A 23,573-nucleotide genomic window follows, 5' to 3' on the forward strand; every position below is an offset into this window, starting at 1 on the left:
CCTTGTCGTCCAATCAGTGCTATTTATATTCACGACAATTTTGCTGTTGGACTCTGGCATCAGAGTTTAGTAGTACTGACAAATATGTCGGCCTCTGGTGATCACTAGGCCACCAATATTTATGGATATGTGAGAGGAGCACATAATTCTCATGGGATTATATATAAAATATACAAATTTCTTCTTAACTTCCGTACAGGTGGAGCGGCCTTGCAGACGGATGCTAGCTATTTAAAGATGTTAAAAACCAAGCAGCTTCCACCCAAGCTAACATTTAGTTAAGCTAGCTGCCTGTAGTAAAATAACGCCAGACGTATCGGTGCCTGGCTAGCTAGCCAACCATTTAACTGTAAATTAGCCTGGCGCTGGGAAAGCTAACTACAGAGCAAGACACGTACAGGCGCTTGCTGCCACCGCTGAATGACTCTCACTTGGAAATAATGGATGTAACGAGTTATCTTTGTGGATTCTAGTCCGAGGAGGAAACAGCACGACTGAGACTGGTACAGCCCATTCACCGTGTTTGGACCCTGAGTAATTGTGAAACCCCTCGCAGGTGAGATGAATTGTTAGCCTGCTGCCAGCTAGGGCTAACCAATGTAGACCTGAGTAGCTTAAAGCTGGCTAATGGTAATGTTACATGGGAAGGAAGCTCATACCAGTAACGTTATGCTGAGCATTACCAATGCCACTATTTAACATTGTCGGGCTAAACCCATGGACCGTTTTGCTTTGGTGTAATGCTTAGATGTAACACATTTTCCTTTCTAAATTGTTAGTTCACAATAGCGAGGATGAAGCTTTGAACGTTAGATTCCCATTAGCGTGCGTGCTACTGTGACTCCAGTAACGTTGATTATTTCCCACCCTAACGTGGCTTTCATTGTCATCATTATGGACTCGGTGTAGCGCATTCTAAGAAAAGCTAACCGACGTTAACGTACGAATTTAAATTGTGGCATGTTTTTGCTCCCCGTCCCAGGTACGTACTGCTACTATCGTCCCCACTAGCTGTGAGTCCCCACCGGTTTCAGTGTGACCCACTGTTCAATGTGGACTGCATATCGCTTTACTTGTATGGTACAGGACGTTAACCGAAATGTATCAGGAGACTGCTGATTTCCTTATCGGTTATCAAACACAGAAAACCACTGCACGAATATCGTCTGTGTGCACACCGATTTAAAGAATGAACTCCACACAGATCAAGAAAGGGGCTTAATTTATATGTTAAAAACTTGTCCATTTGCTTATCACTATAATCACAGGATATTGTTAGTTTTTTCTGTGCAGTTTGGTGCGACCGTGTATCCCTGTTAAAAAAGAATGGCACGTCTTTGCGAGGCTGAATTCGTGTCCACTGGACTTGTCAAACCAAGCGTTGGGCCGTCAGACTGAATCAACTAGGGTTTGCATGTCACCTGGTTCAGCTGTATCTGTCAAGCATCCTCTGCCTACATTTAAAGACGTTTAGTAAGCTATTCCATTAAAACAAAATTTCAACCGAAATTTTCAGTAAATTGGCAATCCCAAATTGGGAGACGCGTGGTCATGAAATTGGGTTGGTTGGTAGCTAAAAGACATCGTTTTGTGGGTTTGGTGCATATACCGAGGATCTAACTGCCCGCTGCTGTGACTGCAGCGGGCCATACACGCCCAGTATTCATGCGTATAGGTGCTGGCAATGCTGTAGGCTCCTTTACATGTAGGAGGTGCCACTGTGTCTGGTGATTTTCTAGCATTTGCAGAAATGGAGGTTAGAGATTCTGCCTGATGGGAGTAAGGATGCACGGTATTGATCAGATAACATGGAAATGACTTATGGTTGAATGAGAAAATGACTATTTCGTATCTTAATTAAGAGCACCTATTAAGATAAACCATCCCATACTATCTGTGGGTCCTCCGTGTGTTAGGCAGTGATTTATTGAATGGTATCCTCTCATAAATGCAATCCCAGATGTATCCCTTATTGTACAGGAGTGTATATTCAATATTTGGCATCACGCTACTTGGAAGCACTAGGTCCATTTACAAACCAAATGTTAGTCTTGACATGGCATAATGTGGCCACCACCATGTGGCCAAGTTTAGGCAAATATTGAATAACGAACAAGAAGCAATATTTTATAGTCCTGCATGTTTGCATGGCAAGTTGCATGTGTGTGCTATCAGACTTTTCAAATCCTCTCCACACCTGAACATTGGGCATGAGTTTGTTTAAGCCAATTCAGAGAGTATATTTTCTTTGAAATTGTTACTCTGAAGACTGGTTTGAAAAGACTTAAATACACTGGATTCATGCTGATGAATGGGGCAGCAGTAATTGATAAAAGTGTAGGAAGACTGGTCCATCCATCATGCATAACCTGAACAGGTGCACTTGTCTACTTATTGATTGCAGGGTTGAAATCTTGAGTTCAGCTTTAACCTGGTAACTTGAGCAACTTGTTTGGATTCATGGAAATGCCTTAGGTTTTGTGTGATGCAAGTTATTTTTACGTTAAGTAATTGAAAATGAAATCTCGTGCAAGACAACCTGGAGTCTTTACTAGGGCTGCAACTAACAATTATTTTCATGCCCAACATGTTTGACAAAAGAAGAATCCACCTTGAAACTAAACCTCAAGAGTACCCCAGATTGTCAGGCTCATGAACAGTTTGGGGGAAAAAAGTATTAGAATCATTGAAGCAGAACCAGAAATATAATCTTCTACATTTTATACACACTTTGTCTTTGTCAATACCTGATGCTTACATTACCCACAGTGCCACTTGACCACTGACAGTTCAGTCAGAGATTTGGGTGTGTAATGCCAGTAGCAGCTAATTTAGTCTGCTGTGTAGTCTTTGGTCCCAGCCAATGCTGACACAGCTGTCATCATTTGATGCAATGTACCTGATTTTGCATAGTGGAGTCACATAAGGCTAACTTTTATCCATATATGCAATAGTACTCCCCATCACCTGTAAAAAGTAAAAATTTGATACTTTGAATTTGATTTTATTAATCCCAAATCCCAAAGTTGAAGATACACATTTTAAAATTGTTATTAACCTTAATAATTAAGTATACAGTTGACCATGCATTCACTGCCTATTTCCAGTATTTCCTCTTTTAATACTACCTGCTGAAGACACTGCTGAAGCTCCAAACACTGCATTGGTTGTGTTAGCACAGGTTACGCCACCTACAGGCATGAAAGCAACCCAGGGATGCCTTTACACCTGTGTTTTAGGTTTTTTGAGCTGGAGCAAGGAAATAAATGACACATTACTGTCATTATAGCTTAATTAATGATGGGTTTCTGTCGCTGATACTTAAATCAGTATTTGGGAGTTTGAAAACATGGCTTATAGTAATTTTGTTAAACAATTTTGATACAAATTCCTTAGTTTGGGGGGGTTGAAAAATCAGCTTGCTTCTGACAAACTATGTAATGGAGACATTGCATCTAAATTCCTTCAAACTGCAATTTCTTGTTACTTCTCCATCAACGTGCTGATGCTGATATATGAGCTTGGCCAGGTCTGCCTAAGCTAACCACATTAAATAAGCAAATACACCCTTAGTAATAGCAGTGCATGGATATGAGACGGGGCATGAAACGCAAGCAGTCAGACCTGGCAGGTTTTAAAACTTACACTGTTAGTCAGCTTATTTGGAAGAGAAGACGATGCAGAGAGGTAAAATTATTATCAAACTGTCTGTTGTCTGTCTGTTGGCCTACTCTACTTACAGGAGTCAGTCGTAACTGTGAATGAACAGTGCTTAGCCTTTTTCAACCAAAAAGTTCCATTCAGCCACGCTCTGCCTTGAAAGTTCCTGAACTATTAAGGCGTTCTGCCCCAGAAGCAGGGACTATTGTTATTTAGAGTTATCGTACAGGAACTGAGTTTAGTGTCTGGTTCCTGCAATCAAACTGCAGGTTAAATTTCAAAAAGGTTTGTAGTCCCTGGGAGGAAGTTCCTGCAGTGGAAACGCCCCTAAACATTTGTCCTCTTTTGATTCACAGCACTGTTAGCAAGTGTCTAAGGAAGTAGTTTTCACTTAGAACTGTTATCAAGTAAAGGGCATGTTTCGGGGTTTGGTCTTGTGTAAGTGAACTATAAGTCAGTGTGGCTGTGCCATATTGTCATATGGAGTGGACAAATATGTAATATACAGTACCTGTTAATTCTGTGCAAAATAAATGTATACACGCTGGAGTATCTGCTCTTTAACCAACCCTTTCTTCCTCTCATTACTACTGTAGGTGCAGCATCCTGACCAACCATCACTTTGTTTGTGACCCAGAATGACCTGCTGATACTCAATACTGCCACCTCTTTGTTTCATCCGTACATAAAAAGTCATCAGCACCACAAACAAGGAGGCCTCTGTTCAGCCTTCGATGGAGGAAAGTGCTTGCATCCTGCTGTCAAGGTTGGAGAGGGATACCTCAAACTCAAAAAATCTCAAGATACTAAAGTCTCTAGGATTCCCTTGCACACAAAAAAAACACATTTTTTCACATTTTTGATGAGATCATTTTTGGGCCATTGCACCAGAGAGGCTGTATTGGGAATTGTGCAAGTGTGTTGTGGGAGTGTGTCATCCAAGCCTCTCTGCTCTCTGCTGGGGAGGGAAGCCGAGGGAAGGCCCTAGAAGTCTCTGAAGACAAGGACAAAAAGAAAACGGCCTGTTGCTGGGAGGCTGACAGTTGCATAACTGACTGGTGCAGTTGTCCATCAACACAGTAGAACAGGGAGATCAGTTGGGAGAACTGATTTCTTTTATGTTGCCATTGCTGGCGGATACATGAGAAAATATCAATATCTACTCCATACATAATCCCTGAGCACTCAAGTTCAACACTGTAATTTTAGCTCTTTCTCAACCATTTAATTTACATGGATACTGATGGATGTTCTACTGGATTTTCCCCCAGATGTTTTGGAAAGTACCACACCATCACTTCCTACTTTCACATCCCTGGTGCAGCTGGCAGGTGAGGTGGTTTAAATCAGCCACCGACGGGGCCTAGGGATGCCCCGACACAGGAAAACCAGGCTACTCCACTGGCCCGCTTACAGACTGCTGTTCCTAGTACGAGTCCTGGACTGAAAGCTAAATGTCTTTTTCTCTAACCTGGAGCAAGGGGTTATCATTTTTTATTTACAAGACCTTTTCTAACATTGCTGCAGCTGCCCAGACTGCTGATCTGTAGGTGCTGGAAACTTTGAATTTGAATGAGTAGGACTCTCCATATGCTACAAACAAGCCCATTTCCCACTTTAGGTATTGATCTGCACTTCTTTCTAAGCTGAAGAAAGTCACAGAGAAGGGAAAAGAGATAGCCAACTCAGATTATTATCCCAGACTGATCTCTTTAAGGCTCTTCTCTCCTTTTACTCCTTCCCTCATCCTCATTTCATTTATTTCTATTGCGTTTGTTCCATCTTACAAGTCAATCTCCCACCAAACAGGTTTACCTCTTCCAACTCTGGTACCTCACTAAACTCCCATTTATAGACCAGTCAAATCAATCTGGACCAGTTTTCTGTATTTTAGGATTTGGTAGGAATTTTATTGCACTTAATCACTAAAGAAATCAATTGTTGTGTTTTAACAGAAGGATCCAAATTAATTGTTCTTACATCTAAATAACAGCCATATTCTTTTAATTGCACTATTATGATTTTCACAAAGCCTTTACTCACCTTACTATACAAGAACCAGATTTACTCTTTGTAGACTGATTTTTAGGCTCTTATGGAAACGGATCTGTAAGAATTATCAGTTTCTATCGGCTTTTGTTTGTAAGTGATTGACATGTTGGGTGGAACACAGATAAACTAGTGTTGTGTATGTGCCTGCAACTCTTTTCCTCTCAATAATCTGTGGCTTATTTGTTCATCCCGCCTTACCACCTGTTTTTGTGGCTGACAGGGAAACAGGGCTTTTACAACAGAGAGACTTGTAAGCTTCTTTTAATTGCACACACACAGTTGATTAGGATTGACCTAAGAATCGAAGAAAACAAGAAACCACTCCTCCTCCCATCTCAGTGTGGTGATGTAGAAGATTTTTTCCCTTTTTTCCACTTGCAAGAGGAAGCTCTTCAAAACGAAACTTGGAAAAAAAATTATTTTCTTTACATTTATTCTTTTTGCCAGTCTGTCATTTCCACTTCCAAACTACAGATCCGCTCAGTACACCTAAAGAAACATTTTACGTGAATGAGAAATTCCTTGGCAGCAGGTGCTGAACAGACAAATACCACACCACACGCAGGAAGTGATGCCAGGTGGCAGCAGTAAGAGCGGAGGGCGGGGTCCATCCTCGTCACCCCTCCCCCACGCCGTGGTCCCGCCCAGCAGACCCCTGCGACCCTCCCGCTACGTCCCTGTGTCTGCAGCCACTTTCTTCCTCGTTGGTTCCACCACACTGTTCTTCTGCTTTACGTAAGTGGCAAAAGCGCCTCAGTCTCTAGCTTACACATGCCTGTGATGAAATGAAATTTTCACGTGTCCTTAAAACTGTTGTTCTTTGTTATGTATGAATTATCACCAACATAATTATCAGCAGTTCTCTCAGTCTTTTAGCATCTTTCAGCTCATTGTTTTGGTTCAGTCCCACAACCCTCATCAGTGTCACCACCTGCCCAAACAGCAGATCGAGAACCAGATATTTTTCTCAGGAGTTGATAGAAATCAAAGCATGACTTAAAGGAGAGTGAATATTGGGCTTTCATTCATCAGGTGTTTTTGGTCACAAAAGGCTTTTTACACGTCTTGGAGTGCTTCATATGCCTAGCAAATTTTGCACATATAAATGAAAGTCAAATTTTCTAGGGGGTGCCCTCAAGCCATTTTACCACACGCAAGGATGCTCCAGACGACAATTAGCAAGCTTACATGCCACACCCATGGACAATTGCAATATCAAATCGAGGTACTAATTAGTTCAAGCATAATATGTATGCTGTGGAGCCCGCTGGAGACCCAAATACTACAGAACTACGGTTTTCACCAGTTCTGATGAGTGTGCCAATTTGGTGAGTCTTTGAGCATCCTAAGGCTGTCAGAAATGCATTTTTTCAGTTATGAAGCTGCACTAAATATACACTATCTCCAGGCATAGTGACATGGCATCCAAACATGAATACAATCATTTAATCAGCACTAGTGTTGAATGTCTACTAAGTTATAGTTGTGGCTGGAGGCATATTGTTTTTGGGTTGTCAGTCCCGTTGAATGCTTAGAGGAAATTCCATTACATTTGGCACAAAAATGAACTGATTATATTTTAGTGGTCAAAGTCATTGTGGCTGCACAAAACATGTTTTTGGCCATTACTCAATAACTGACAAGCTAATTAAGTGCAACTGGACTGGTTGATGGAGGCATTTAACCATGAGGCAGTAATTCTAGTTTTCCCATTTAAGGCCTTTTTTGGGGGGAGTCTGTCCTCATCCAGTTCAAGGGTCTTAGGACAGAGGGTGGTGTATGCTGTATGGATTGTTAAGCCCCTTCAGGCAAATTTTTGATTTGTTATATTGACCTGTATAAATAAAATTTTGTCCATCCTGAGTGCATCACATACAACCTAGTTACAGGGTGGACATTTGTTTTGTCTGTGGTGTGGACCGAACTGTTGATGTGAAAGTTGTTTTCACATATAAACATTATTTTCAGATTTATCTGTCTCAGTGTGGCCTTCAGTCCTGTGAGTGTTTCTGACAGAATGCTAAGTCAGTGGTGTTATGAACTGTCATCACTAATCTTGCTGACACCTCACTCTAGAGTGGGTTTGTGTATTTGTCATAGTGAGAGTGTGAAAGGTAAAAAATAGTGTTGAGAGTGGGAGCGTGTGAAGCAGTATCTGTGGGAGAAACCACGTGTATGCAGTTTAGCTATGAGAAAGTGAAATTGACAGGTGTGGGTAAGGGTGTACGGGCGTAAGTCTGTGTGTTTGTGTGTTTGCATGCACCCGCCTGTCTATGTGTATTTGTGTGCGCACAAGTGAGAAAATCTAATCTGTGTGTGTGGTTAATGTGTTCGCCAGGCAGCCCTGTGCTTCAGATTAGTGAGGAGAAAATAGGCCAACATCTGTCACCCTGACAAAAGCCCATCATCCAGTCTCTCACAGTTTCTTTCTCCCTGAGTCTGTCAATGTTTGTATCCCTGCAGTCATTCTCACACTCCCTCTCATTTTCTCACCAGTGAATTAATACAACATTACATGAAATGGCTGATAAAAATGAGGGAATAACACAAAAATAACAGACACCTCCTTTTTTTGAAATGAACAATAGCTACAGTGGCTTCAGAAAGTCTTCAGACCCCTTCAATTTTTGTGTTGTTGATCAATAGAGCATAATCACAGCGGAAAAACTTTAACAAAAGTATTTAGACACTTTGCTGTGGCATACACATTGTGGTCTGGTGCATCTTTTTTACTTAAATTATGCTTGAGATATGTCTTGAACTTTGAGTCCACCTGTTTCAAATTGACTTGACTATACATAGTTTAGAAAGCCACACATCTGTGTATGTAAAGTTCCACATTTCACTTTGCATTTCAGGACAAAACCCAATCTGAGAAGTCAAGGAACTCTGTAGACCTCCATTATAAAAATGTGTTGAGGGATTTATCAGGGCAAGAGTATAAAACAATTCCAAAAGCTTTGTGTTCCCAGGTCAGTAGGTGTCGGGTCAGGTCAATTTTATATAACGTTGAATCACAACAAAAGTTATCTCAAGGCACTTTTCATATAAAGGAGGTCTAGACCGTACTCTTTATATTATTAGCACTATGGTAAAGTATTCCCAAAGCAATAAAGAAAATTCTTAACATTGGCAGATGATAAGCAATAAATATACAATAATATTCAAATATCAACAATCATGGAAGGAATGAGTCTAATAGATAGAATAACATGGGAAGTTTTAATACTTCTACATATGTAAATATTTACTACAGAGCATGTTTCTGACAACAGTCAATATATTTTGCAGCTAATACTGCACACTGAATTTTCTTCCCACATAGAGAGACATTTTCTGATGATAGGGGAGCTGGATGAATCCAGTATACATGTTGTTTATTTTTTCGTAGATCCTAAGATTTTTCACAGAATGGTAGGAAGTGAATGTCATAACTATCAGTCTAAAAGGACCAACAAGTGACCCCACAACTTGTCCTTCAGCGACCACAACTTCACCTTCATTACAGCTAAACCTCAAAATATGACAGAATCTTGGCCTTGTTTTTCCTCGTTGTGTGAGACACCGTCTTTCCTGTTTACATTTCAGGTGTCCGTGGCTTTCAGAGCGTTTCTCGGTAGCTGTGCCCATCTACAATGGAGTCATTTTCCTGTTTGTTTTGGCTAACTTCTGTATGGCCACATTCATGGACCCTGGCATCTTCCCAAGGGGTGAGTGCATGGATGGCCGAATGTACTGCATACTGTCACCAAATACGCCACTAAATACTGTCTGCAGTATGTTTGTATATAAAGCTGTTAGCCTTTTGATTCAAAGTATAAAATCCTTGTTTATCCACACACACAAAAAGATTCCCTGTAGTTTTAATTCTATTTTAATAATAATAATATTAAAAAGTCAAATGTCAAACAAGCAGATTCATGGTGTATTAGGAAGGAGGGGGGTGGAGGCAGAAGATAACAATTCAGAATTTAATTTGGTTTGATTATAAATTTAATCAGAGCTCACATCAATCACATTAACTGATAAGGCTAATTGACTGACTGATTAATTGATTTGAGGAGTAATTTAAATAATAGAGATAAAGTAGGTAAAGAATCTTCCAAATGTGCAAGCAGGATACTGTTATCATCAGTGACTAATGAAAAATAATCGGTGATTTTCTGCAGTAGTATCATGAAAACTGATCTACACTCAGTACCCCATAATGACAAAGCAGAAAACTGAAATATCACATTAACTTAAGTATTCACTCCAAAGTTAGCTTGGGTGTCTCCCATTTCTCTCAGTTGTCTTTTACCTCTTTTCCACCAAAGTAATTTAATGTCCTTGAGTTGCCCAGTCAGAGCCCTGACATGAACCCAAATTGAAAATCTCCAGAAAGACCTGAAAATGGCTGTTCACTGTCCTTATCCAGCCTGACTGAGCTTGAGAGACTCTGCAGAGAAGAAGCAGAAAATCCTGAAATCCTGGTGTGCAAAGCTTGTCACATCATACCCTGGAAGACTTGAGGCTGTAATTGCTGCCAAAGGTGCTTCAACTAAGCACTGAGTAAAGGGTCTGAATGCTATGTCATGATATTTCAGTTGTTCCTTGTGGATAAATTTCTAAAATTTAGTTTTCGCTTTGTGATTATGGGGTACTGAATATAAAGGTTGATGAGGGGAAAAAAGTATTTAAACATTTTTAGCATAAGGCTGCAGCATAACAAAATGTGAGAAAGATAAAGGGGTGAATGCACTGTATATTCTGATGCCTTGTGTCCGTTATGGCCAGTCTTAGGGTTGTGCATGGGTATGTGATTGTCTGTTTTCTGTTCCCACCTCTGCAGCCGAGGAGGACGAGGACAAAGAGGACGATTTCCGTGCCCCCCTCTACAAGACGGTGGAGATCAGAGGGATCCAGGTCAGGATGAAGTGGTGTTCAACCTGCCGCTTCTACAGACCACCGCGGTGCTCCCACTGCTCCGTCTGTGACAACTGTGTGGAGGTGTGCTCACACTCATACATGGACCATTTACATAGAATCACATTGGACCTTGATCATTTACACAGTCAAATTTTCTAAGCCATTCCAGTTTAGGTATTTTTGACAATGTCAGTAGTGACATTGTCATTGTCACCATTGACACTGACCATGGCAAGAAAGTTTGGACAACTGTTGGACAGCTTTTCTTCATCCCCAGAAAGAACAAAATACTGGAGTTGAAATACAACCAGCAGCAGCACTTAAATACACTATGCACCCACAAAATGTTTCTGTAATAGGTCCAGAGACTTCTTTTTGCCCATCTCACTTAAGGGCATATATTCCAGTGACAGCAGGCTGAGTCAGGTTGAAGTCAATTAATGATTGAAATGGATAAGATTATGTGTAGTATCAGTTGTTTCAGTCCTTACCAGGAAGTAAGGACTGACACATCACTTGCTAAGTGTAATCATGTTGAACAGTGCAGACTTATGCAATTCCCTGTACTAGTTTTCTTACCACAGTGTCTTCTATTACTAATAATGCAGGACTTTGACCACCACTGTCCGTGGGTGAACAACTGCATTGGCAGGAGGAACTACCGCTACTTCTTTCTCTTCCTGCTGTCTCTGACTGCACACATCATGGCCGTGTTTGGGTTTGGCCTTCTCTTCATCCTCTACCATCGGCAGAACATTGACCGCCTGCACGCCATTGTCACGTATCCTTTAAGGACCTTTCCTGTGTATTTTTGTCCTGTCCATTTTAGATTGCAGAGACAGTACACTTGCAATGTTGCACACCTTGGCAATGACTGAAGTTCCTCCTTGGCTTCCTATTAAATATATTAAAGTACTTTCTATGGGCCTTAAACTGTCCATTTAATCTGGTCTTTTAAGGTATTCCTTGACTCCTGTGCTCTTAGGCTAGCTGTAATGTGTGTTGCGGGTCTGTTCTTCATCCCTGTTGCTGGCCTCACTGGTTTCCACATAGTGCTTGTGGCCAGAGGCAGGACCACCAATGAACAGGTAGGACACTCAGTGTTTTGGGAGGCGCACACAAGTGACAGGGAGAATTATTGTTAAGTCTCACAAACCCTTTGTTGGTGTTGAAAATGTACAATATGACATCTGACAGTGATGATTTATAGTAAGTGTGCATACAGTAAATGATTTAAATTTGTAATTAGTACAGAGTTGTGACATATCAACAACCTTTTATTCTTAGTCCATCCCTCTCACTGGTATAATATGTAACTCTGTATCTCTTTGTGTTTGTTTTCCTTCTCTAGGTAACAGGGAAGTTCAGAGGAGGTGTTAACCCTTTCACCAATGGCTGTTGGAAGAATGTCTCTCACGTCCTCTGCAGTTCACAGGCACCCAGGTACATTTGTGAAATTTATCCTTTTTCTTTCTTTAACTACTGCTCTCTGGTCAGCCGTTTGTAAGCATTATATAATTTTAGAAAGGCATGTCTCCACTGAGTGCTTTAGAGTATTTGCAGAGATTTAAAACCCATGTTTGAGCCTCACTGTGCAAAGTGATGGATGTGCAGTTTGACACTAGAAATGATTTATGACATCAAAACTAGTTGAAATATATTAAAATTTACAGAAGTGTGACGTGAAAGCCTTACGGCTGCAGTGCATATATATTGAAAATATACTTCTCAATCAATAGGAGAAACCATGCATCAGGCATTAAGCTTTTGAAATTGGCAGTAGTTGCATATGCATAGGTTATGATTTTTTTTTTTTTGACAAAGCAAAGGAGTAGAGATAATTTTAATAATTTTGTATCCCCCCTCTTACCCACTGTCAGCTGGGATTGGCTTAATACATCAGTGTACTCTCTGTAGGTACCTGGGCAGGAAGAAGTGTGTGCAGAGTGTGTGTGTGCAACCTCCTTTTCTGCGGCCACAGCTGACAGAGGCCCAGCTGGCTGCAAAGATCCTGGACAACGGCATACAGGGAGACCTGCATCGAGTAAGGACCGTGCTACAAACACTGCCTCGTCTGCTGTAAACACCAGTTTTAGAAAAAAGCATTGCTTTGTCCTGCTTGTAAACAAGTGTTATGCAAGAGTTCTGTACTTCTCATTCAGATCTGCACTTTGTAAGTTGGCATATATGCAGGTCCAGATGGCAAGAGGTTTAAAAGCTGTATATAAGGTCACAGTAGTGAATGCAACAAAGCCACGTCTAACATCCCAGACAGTCTTTGGTGTTTCATAACAATGGATACAAACTGGATAGTAGTACATTAGTCAGTCCCAGCAGTATCTCCCTGACATGACTTTTTTTATTAGCTGTGCCAAAAATGATTGAATTTGCTGAGTTTCTGAATAACTGTAATATAATTGCAATTGTTTATGATTTGTTTAGAAAGTCAAGTCAAGTCAGTTTTATTTCTGTAGCACCAAATCATTTTAAATGGCAGCTACTTGGCAATTTTATTTCATAAGTGCAAATCAATGAACTGGCTTGAAATGACAGTGTCAGCTACTACATACAAAGCACTATAAAGATGGTTAATGTAATGTTTAACTGCTTGTTATCTATAATTAATTTTTACTGCTCTACTTCAAGGGAAATGTCAGTCATTGATTTACTTTTTGGCTTGTTTTCATTTTTTCATAGTCATCCATTTCAGTAATGTCAGTCAAGGTAAAACTCTCAGTTTCTCTTATACTGTTATTCATACAAAATTAAAAAAAAAAAAAATTAATATATACAGGTTGGTTACAAATAAAGGAAAACCAACATATCATGTCTTAGTAGGTTTTCATTTTATCATGAGCAGAGGTAAGCAGAGAAGCCAGAAACTGTAATCACATTAAAATGGTCAGATGGTCCCATTCCAGACAGCCCCAGGTGTGAGCCCACCACGTCCAAGTCTCTGCAGTCAGACAGTAAAAATGTTAATAAATTGGCAAAGATGCACTCAGTTAGACATTTACATTACAATAGAGCGCAGACACAGTAAAGAAGCATAATGTACTGTGTGTTTATAGTATTCAGCTCACTAACATTAGCACAACTAACACTCTTACTGTGCTCTGTCAGTTCAGTGTCAAGCAGACCTTGGATCAGGGGAAACCCGTTGAAAACACCAGTCTAGATCTGCTTTATATGAAAAGTACCTTGAGATAGTTTCTGTTGTGATTTGGTGCTATTTAAATACAATTAAATTGAATTAAATGAAAAGACTACTTTTTCAACATTTGTATTTCAGTGACTTCTATCTTGGTCTTATCTGTGTGTTTTCTCCTCTTTTCAGTCCAGGTCCAGTCTGGAGATGATGGAGAGTCAGTCATGTGACGCTGAGCCTCCTCCTCCACCTAAACCAGAGCTCCGTTACCCTGGAATCACCCGAGGAAACACGGAGGGTAAAACTTTCTAACCTCCTTCTCCAGTTCTGACTTTCATCAGCTATCTGTGCATGAACTTTATCTCAAATTCTTGTTGTAAAAACTAAATATGTTTATCTGATTCTACACTGATTTTTCCAGTGATATTTTTATTGTTTGTCTTCCCACCCTCTTGCAGAGTGCAGTCTACTGAACAAAGCCCCTCCCACCCCCACCATGTACAAATACAGGCCCACCTACAGCCCTGGCAAGAACCACACAGCGCTTACACATGCTTACGCCAACCAGGTAATGCACACACAAACACACAAGAGGGTAGACTCGTAAATGAGAAGTATGTGGTATGTGTGTTTCTGAGCAGAGATGCTTTTTTCCCATTTGTCCCTGCCTCTGTTTATCTCTTTGATTTCAATCTAATGCATCTCCATTTTTTTCCCTTTGATTTCCTGTCGGCCATCTTGGTTTGGTTTCTCAGTGGCTTTCTGTTGATCAGTATCAGTAAGTGATTGTTCTGGAAGCATTTTTCCCTCTTATCTTCAGTTTTAACTTGGTTTCCTGTCCCTTTCTGTTTGTTCTGGACGTGGGTGAAATACTGTTTGAATACATTTAAAATGATTAGTGACTGGGTGTCTTGGCAGGACTGTTTTGGCTAAATAAAAAAAGAAAAGGGAATATAAGAATTTTTTTGTACATATATGTACCAAAGGATTGTACCTGATTACAACTACACTGGTAAATATTAGTTGGTTACACTCAGTATTTGTACCCATGTCTATTCCCTATGTTCCCACCTGCCAGCCCAACACTCTCTATGAATATGATTTTGATTCTGTTTAGTTTGCTGTTCAGACTTCCATCACCCTATCAGTGTCCACTTTGTTCTCCTCTCCAGTTAGAAATGTGTCTTAGTGACTCCTGTAGATTCACCCCAGAGTTTGTCCCCTGAAGCACTGATACAATATTAAAAGCTCTGTTTTTACCATCATTTTACAATTTTCCATTTCAGTAACGTCCTACGTGCACCCTTTGATCTCCGATTTTGATGTTCCATACTCTTGTTACCTGGTCTGGTCTCATATGGAGAAAACATTTCCTGATACTTCAGATAGAAGCCAACCATTCATAGCACACAGCAGACTGTCAGAATACAGATGACTTAAATGGGAAGATATTTCCCTCTTTGTCTGTATTGTGGAGATACTAGGTGGAAGTATACTTTACATTACGTTGTCATCTTAGTAACAATTTCTCAGCAATTCATTTTGTTAATTTGTTAAATTCAAGTTTGAACTATTATTCATTGTAACCTCAGTATCCCTGCAGCTCCTTAAGAGAGAGAGAGACAGTTTTCCATATTACTGATATATTTGTTGTACAGTTGGTGAGCACTAATATGATTTACAATGCATAACTACAACTGTTTTTCTAGAATTTTGTGTTTTCATGCTGTTTAGTGACTCACAACACCATTATGCCAAGAAAGTGTTGGCATAGTAATTCAAACATATTGATTATTAGTATGGAGAAAGGAAGAATCAGCATATTCACTTATTTGGAAATGAAGACAAGCTTTCGGATACCAGACCTTCAACAGGGCAAATGGTTGTGCACTTCACAACGGCTGCACACCACTGTCACACTTGTAACATAGTGGCAAGGGCAGTTAAGTGCAGGCAACATGTAAGGCAGCATGCAATAATGTTCAGTCTCAACCAGATCAAACAGCAGCAGGTGGTAGAGATGCTATGGTAAAGTTTAAATACAGAACTGTACATTTCTCCTATTTGAATTCAGCCTCTACATTCAATGTGATATATGTTTATCAGTCTGATTTGCAGTGAATTGTTAATGATGCTGTCGGCATTGCAACACAGTGAACTCCCCAGATAAAACATTTCCCAAAAAAGTGAGGATGAATTGATACAGAAATCAAAGTAAATGATGGTCAAGTGGAAGAAAGCTTGGATTCATTTTAAAATACTTGCATTGGACTCAAGTGTGCAGAGCGTTTACTTCACCGTATTTGAGGTCCTTCGTGTTTGCACTGTCCTGAGAGTGGTGATATTCTTGAAGTGAACGTGTTGAATGTCTAAAGTTGAGGTGTGTCAGGGTGTCAGTAATAGTTGGAAGTTTAGTACAACACGCCCTCTCAAAAATATACAAAACTCCCATGTAGCTCTCTACTCTTATTTGCTCAGCTTCTTGTTTCTTTTCCCTCCTTCCTCCTCCTCTTTCCTTCAACTTCCCTCCTCTCTTCTTCTCCTCCTCCTGCCTCCTCCAGTTAAGTCGAGGGGAGAGTGTTGGCAGTGCCAGGGACTCCTCCTCCTCCACCTCCTCCCTCCTCCAGGCCAGCCAGCAGCCTGGTTTCCGCTCTCAGCCCAGCCTGGACCGGAGGGACACTTCGTCTGACAGAGTGGGAGGGGGAGGAGGTGGGGAGAGGAGGGAGGGAGGACGAGAGGCGGGAGGAGGGGGCATCCCTGGCTACTCCCTCGGCGGGCGCTCATACCCCTCCTTCTCCGACCCTGCCGTCATGTCAGGAGTGGCGTCGCGATCTTCCAGCTCCACGCACACCTCAGCGGGCGCCGCCCACATCTCTGAGGCGACCACCACCTCAGCCAGCTTCAAGAGCTTAGCCAATCAGACAACCCCTTCTCACCATGCATCTCGCAATGGGAGCCTGTCATATGACAGCTTACTGGCTGGTGGTGATGATTTCGACAAGGGGGTGACAGCAGGTTCAACAGCCCCTGAGGTCTCCTCTGGGAGACCCTGCACACCAGCGGCAGGCGGCTACACCTCCCCCTTCCTGTCTTCACAACAGAGAGATGCTGAGATGCACTCCCAGTCCTCCCAGTCCCCCCATCACCACCACCGCTCCTCCCACCACCACCACCACCACCACCCCTTCCTTCACCGCTCATCCTCTTCCACTTCCTCCTCCCCACCACCTCCCCCAGAGAGGGAGCGCCTGCTGGTCGAGCCCCACCCTGGTAGTCATGCCCCTCCCACCAATCAGGCCCCTGCTCCCGCATCCTCCTCCTCAGCCCCGACTCCCCCACACCATCACCATCACCACCACCACCACCACTCCCACCATCACCACCACCACCACTCCTCATCCTCCTCTTCCACCTCCCGCCCCCCCCGTTTCGCCGCCCCCCACGCACCTCTCCACCACGCCTATCCCTACCGCACCCGCTCCACTGACACCCCCCTCGGCACCTCGTCCACTTCCACGACCCACCCTCCTCGCTCCCCGCAGCCCCCACCCCTGGGCAAGTCGCTCTCATACTCGAGCGCTGCCGCCGCCGAAATGCAATACCGGCTGGTCCGAAAGGCATCTGCTTCAGCCGGAGCGAACGCAGCCGGGGTAGGAGGAGGAGGAGGAAGTGGAGGGATGGGAGGAGGAGGAATACAAGCACCGAAGTGAGTATGAGTTTCGCCTTTTGTCAGGACGATTGGTTTGCTGCTAACCCTGAAAAAAATCACCCGCCCGCCTGAAAACCTGACTACCTGATTGACTGCTCCTCCTCCTCTTCCCTTCTCTCTTCCTCCTCCTCCTGCCAGATTTCCTGTGAGTTCCTCCTTCTTCTCCCTTGCTTGTTTTCCATTCATCTGTGACGTTTCTCACTGTTACATGTGTGATGATGTTGTGGTCTGCCCGTTTGTTCTTGTCTACCGCATTATTACCACTTTCTGTTTGGACAGTACTTTATCTTGAACCAGTGCCTTTAGTTCTCTACAGATAGATCTGCATCTCTTCACATAAAATAGAACTCTAACAGCTCCAATGGACAAAATGTATTTTTTAGTGTGTAACAGAAACAAGATTAGAGAAAGGGAGGAGTTAATGTTTCCACACATACAAGGCAGTTTTAGTTCTAGAATATGACTAATCATTTATGAATTTATTTGTACAAAAACATAAATTCAGAGTGTGCAAAAATAACAATAGCAGCAGTAAAACTGAACCACATTTTTACCATTGGTTACGTGACTATGATAGAGATGATATTAGGGAAACTTTTCTACTCACACCGTTGTTCCAATGGTAATTGAGCACAAACACATCAAGCATCATGTGTTTGGTCTCAGGAATTAAATAGTAGCACTAGATCCAACATTTCCATCTGTTGCATTGTAGTTTATTAGCAGATTAGTGTTTCTCATTTCAGTTATACTGAGGCACAGTCAGAGTTTTGCATGACAGCGATTAGACCGTTTGATTTTCTGATATGTTGGTGTGTGTCTCTGTCCTGTTCACCATCCCTGTTTCTTTTCCATCCCCCTCACTGTTTGTTACTTGCAGTTACTCAGCTGCATGGGTCTAGTTTTACTATTGTGGTTCTTTTACCACAGGAATGTCTGACTGTGTATCTTTATTGTGGCCTTGACGACTAAATGAAATGGACTGTGTAGAGTTTAAACGACACGTGTATTGATTTTGGCTGGCAGTCGAATAGAAATGTTTCAAATTAGATACAGAGATAAAGGCTTTCTCACCAGTAAGCATCAGTCCCCATGTACTGGTGTAACTGTGCAATGTCAAAATAGCAGCAGTGGCACTTGTAGTAAGAGTGTACATACATGCAGACTGTGAACCCATGTAGACTGAGGGTTGGAGTGGGAAGTGATCTGTGGACCAACTGTGAGCAGTAGTATTTTCAAGCTGAAACAAATGGTACTTTCACATCAGCTTGTTTCGATGTAAACTGACCCTGGAGCGGGTGTCACTGTATTTTGTGAGCAGAGAAGTGATTTTCAAAAGCTAAACTTTCCATTAAATCCATCTAATGCCCGATCAGACAGAAGCAGTTTGAGGCCATATTGTTCTCACAGTTTTTCCATCATGCTTCCATACTGGTACTGGGTGGTATGATTGTGAAACCAGTATTAAATTGCATTCTCTGTGGTATTGAAACATCTTAACTTCATGAAAGCCTGGTTTCTTTATTCACAACATGTGATTGATTTTCAGTTGAGTAATATTAAAAAATGCTGATAATAACTCTGTGAGCTCTTTGTGACACCAGAGAACATTAATATACAGATTAGAAGCACGAAGTACAGACTGAATTTAATGCAATAGTGCCTCATTTTTTCTCTTGGTCCAGACCAAAGGCACTGAACCAAAAGTGTGAAAGCACCTGAAGTACAGTTCATGTCTCATGTACTGTAGGAGTGATCCAGATGTTATTGAGACCTCCATCTCTGGACTTCCTGTCCTGAATCTCAAGGAGGCTTACTGTCCTGAACCGTCTTACTGATTGTTTCTTTTTCTTTGTGTTTTTTCTAAAATGTAGGGATGAGCTGATCCAGATGAAACCTCTGAGTCGGACCAACGGTGGCCATCCCTTCTCCTCCTCCTGCTCTGCCCCTTCCTCTCCCTCTCACCCAGTCAGTGTGTCCGCCCGGCCTGGAGTGGCCTACCCCAGCTCGGCATTGACGCAGAGCCCTGCCCACAAGCCCCAGGGCGGCGGGGTGAAGAAGGTGACGGGCGTTGGGGGCACTACATATGAGATTTCTGTCTGAGTGGCGGCCAGCCACCAGCTCGAGGACCAATGAGATGAAGAGGAGATGCTGGTGTCTCCCTGTCTTGCTTTTGAGGAAGAAACTTGGGCTTTTCATAATACAAGAAAACACTGACACACAAATGATGATGGGAGGAACCACGTTGTCCAGATCTTACCCCTCATTGGCTGATTGACTGAGGAGCTAAACTGTACTGGACTATCCTTCCTCCAGACATCCACTTCAATAATCTTGCTGGGAAAATTATATTAAGACATGGACTGACTCACTGGTCAAACCAGGAACCATGATGTGGCTCATTTTGTGGGTTTCATCCTCACTGTAGCTCAGTAGGTAGCATTGGGGGGTGGCATGGTCCCGTATGGGTATTATATTGACAAGTATAGCTGTGCAAGACATTACCACTGCCAGGGAAAGGAGACTGATCCCCACTGGGCCCACCAATGAGCTCTGGATTAGGGTTTGACAGCTGCAGGTGGAGAGGGTTCATATCGGCACTTTCGGACTGACACTGCATTTAAGTAAAAGTTGGTGCAGATGTGTAATAGTTCACTTTCACGTGTAGAACATCACTGAACACACAACCCCATGATGATGATGATGACGGTGATTATAGTAATAATCAACACATTCATGCGTAGTCTGTGGAACCTGATCAAAATCAAGGTAGAATCCATTCAAAGTTAAGGGCTGCCCATTGACAAGCAGTTTAGTGCAAACTAACTGTGAGATCAGTCAGACTCAAGACATATCAGATTGAGTCATAGCTACATTTTTAATACAAGCTCTGGCCCAGTCGTCAGCTCAACCCCACTTACAATGGCAGCATCCACCAAACAGCATGTGGTGCGACCTCAGTGGACCGAGAACACAAGTTGTGTGTGTGTTCCTAGGTGTTGTGTGATGCATGGAGTCTGTAATGCAGCCCAGACAGAATCCCTGTAACCTGTTGTCACTCCCTCAGAGGCTGCTGTTTTTCTTCACAGCCTTCCAGTCAGTTATCGAAATGCACAACATGGCGGCAGGAGGTCCGTTATCGAGCAACTAGTAGGATCTGTTATGGACTTGTGACAATCTGCCAGTGGCTGGAAAGAGCTTCACCAATGAACTTCTCATCAATGTTGCTGCGTGAATTGACTTGCCTTTTGATGGAGGGAAAAAAAATGTGACATTGGGATAAAAACAACAGAAAATGCTGATTCCCTCTTTCTTTGATCCATTTGTTGATTTATTCCTAGATGTGAATATGATTCCATGTTTGTACAGGATGATGTGATTTTAAATGTGGAATTTTTTTTCTTTTCTTTCTTCTTCTTCTTCTTTTTTTTTTTTTTTTAAAGTGGCATACCGGACTGCAGCATGCACTACTATTACTACTAGCCACTATAGGCCACTGTGTTTGGCTGTGGACCATGTCGTCTGTTTGAACAAACAGGAAGTGAGGAAACTAAAGTGAAGAAAGAAATCATGTTTTGGCCTTTTGTTCTTAATGGGGTCCTTAAGAAAAGGCAAATTTTTCTAGAAAATTAATTCCTCGAACAATTGCCTTGAAAATTTAAGTGTTGTAATTTTTTTTAATTTCACCTATTTAATTTGAAATTGTTTTATATGAATTTATATGGAAATATAACTATTGATAAATGAAGAGTTTTTAATATTGACTCAAAAGAGGGGTTGTGTTGTCAGTCTCAGAATCAGGATAAAAAGATTAAAGCAGCCGTCCTGATTGGTTTGGGTTGATGCTCCACAGTTGATCCACTGTTTTCTTGGAAAGAATCTTGATTTGATGTCCTGAATGTCCTATTTGCAAAGATCACATCAGAATAAAACAGGACTGGAATCTCTCAGACCAGACGCCTTATTTATAAGATGGTCTTACAGTCAAGTTGCATCTTCGGTATGATTAAGATCTCTATTCTACGATCGAGTATTAGGGCCACTATTTATTCAAATCTCAAGAAGTTGTGATGCAAAAAGAAAGAAGTGCTGTGAAGTATTACGAGAAAAAAATCTTAATTTTATTTATTTTTTTAAAGTTATTATAAAATGAGATAAAATATATGAGAGAAGTAATTTTACAATCAAGTAAATACACTGCATTTTTTTTTTTTAAAGAAAAGGTAAATTTACAAGCAAGTCATTACTAGATAAATGATAAATAATTGTGTGAGTAAAAAGTGAAAATTAAGTCTGAATTTCACAAAAAACCTAAAAATTCAACACTTAAGTCATCAAACTAAAATCACAGTATCAGAAGAAAAGGTTCTATCTGGACAAAATTTCTGTTATTCTTAGACTGAGTCTTTTTATATAGTTACATGTCCATGTTTAGGCACTTCTTGGCTCTCCATTTGTACTGTACAGTGAAATATTTTAATATTAACAACAAGAAAATAACAATAATGCAACATTTTGCCTTTATTCTTAAAGTCAGTGTTCCCTCCTTAGAGTGGCCCTAATACTCAACTGTAGACTAGACGTGTGAGTCACCTGCTGGTACAAACGTCTTTAAACTGAACTCCACTTGTGAGTGAGGGTGCTCCAGAGACGATGGAAGAAGATTACACAAACTTAATGATCTTAAGATGAATTTTAAACATTTATAGATGAGGCTCCTAGTCTGAGAAAAGGTGTCTAATGGTTTAAAAAAAAAAAAAGTTGCCCAAGTTTTGATGACACTTGTAGAACAGTCCTCCTTTTCCCTGCTCAACATGAACTATCCATTGATTGCTAAAGCTTTCACTTTCAGTCACCCACTTCCAGCTGTGGTTGGGGTATTATCTTCTTTATGGGGAATAGTCCAGCACTTTGTTGCACTTGTTAAACTTCAGTGTTGCACAGTAAGTCTACAGTGTACACTAAATCTTTCCTTGAAACTAATTACACCAGCTGTTGTATTTTTCTGCCCCTTCTAGTGTGATCTCACTGACATTTAGTTTTTTTTCTGTCTGAGCCATCACCAGAAACTAGAACATTGGCCCCCAGAAGCAGTTAACTGGTGCAACAGATTGCTGGACATGTTCAGCAGTAGCTGGTAAGTGAAATAGTGCTTTGTAACTATGTCATCATGTTTTATGGCAGATAGAAGAAGCATAAGTATGACTTTATCCAGTCAGGAACACAAATAAGAACAGCACAGGACTCTGTGTTGGAAGGAAAATGACCAATTATGGTAAAATAAATGAAGCACACCTGTAGTACTAGCGTAAAGAGAATCTTGCGTCTCTGGTGAATGTGGTTTTTAAGGAAATGTTTTTCCATTTTGCTGTTATTTGAGCCCAGTTTGAGGACACTTATTTGTTTGAACAGAGTGGCTGGTAGGTGAAGACAGTGGGCTGTAGGTGCATGTCTGCAGGAACAGTTATAGCAGGCCTCTTTGCCTGTTTGATATAGACAGGGCTGGAAAACTCAAGTTCAAATTGAAGAAATGGTAAATATGTGTACTGTACAGCTTAATGTGTGTGTGAGTGTTAGTGGATGTATGTATGTATGTGATGCGGGGCTGGGGGATTGGTAATAAATTTTAAACAAAGAGGTGGACAGTTGTCACTCTTTTCACTTTAAAAGGATTGTGGAAATTTGTCTGACACATCAGACTGAGGTTATTTCTTATTTTTAGTACTAATTTAGTAGTAATTTTAGTACTTTTTGTTAATTGTCAAGCATTTTAAAGGAACAGAAAAACTACCTCAGTGGCAGGTAGTACTACAGATAGTTTCAGTTTTATGTGTTTTGATTTGGAGCAGTCCAGCCACCTTCCTGTGTCAGATTCATGCATTACTGTCTCCCACAGGGCGTTTTTTTCATACGACCGCCGGAGGGCATCAAATTAAAGGCCATGTTCAAACTCTGAACATAGGGGCTTTGAAGAGAATTATTACCAGATTACCTCTCAGTTCTACAAAGAGTTTTGGTGTCTTTTGTTTTGTGTTCTTAACATAGTCAAGACACCAGAGATGTGAAGTACACGTTAACCAAACTTCCCCCTTTTCT

At 41.4% G+C, this 23,573-nt stretch overlaps 2 protein-coding genes across 3 annotated transcripts in view; both read left to right on the plus strand.

Moving 5' to 3' along the window:
* zdhhc5a (zinc finger DHHC-type palmitoyltransferase 5a) overlaps nucleotides 1-23,114 on the plus strand; it is a 77,621-nt gene extending 54,507 nt beyond the window's left edge. Inside the window, exon 13 of one of the 2 annotated variants that reach the window (XR_007813228.1) lies at nucleotides 22,239-23,114. The gene's annotated coding sequence lies outside the window, so the exon portion shown is untranslated. Of the gene's footprint in view, nucleotides 1-20,608 lie in introns of both variants that reach the window. The other variant, XR_007813229.1, reaches the window with a different exon arrangement.
* Nucleotides 436-23,114, plus strand: LOC108888578 (palmitoyltransferase ZDHHC5-A). Its single transcript, XM_018684639.2, has 12 exons — nucleotides 436-556; nucleotides 4,257-6,447; nucleotides 9,301-9,422; nucleotides 10,544-10,701; nucleotides 11,229-11,401; nucleotides 11,606-11,708; nucleotides 11,972-12,063; nucleotides 12,538-12,664; nucleotides 13,958-14,066; nucleotides 14,227-14,336; nucleotides 16,330-17,474; nucleotides 19,352-23,114. Exons 2-12 carry the CDS (start codon nucleotides 6,284-6,286, stop codon nucleotides 19,578-19,580), a joined length of 2,532 nt encoding a protein of 843 aa, XP_018540155.1. The 5' UTR covers nucleotides 436-556; nucleotides 4,257-6,283; the 3' UTR covers nucleotides 19,581-23,114.
* Nucleotides 23,115-23,573: the final 459 nt, after the last annotated feature.

This window comes from Lates calcarifer, linkage group LG5 (genome assembly GCF_001640805.2).
Source record: "Lates calcarifer isolate ASB-BC8 linkage group LG5, TLL_Latcal_v3, whole genome shotgun sequence".
NCBI classification, from domain to species: Eukaryota; Metazoa; Chordata; class Actinopteri; family Centropomidae; genus Lates; species Lates calcarifer.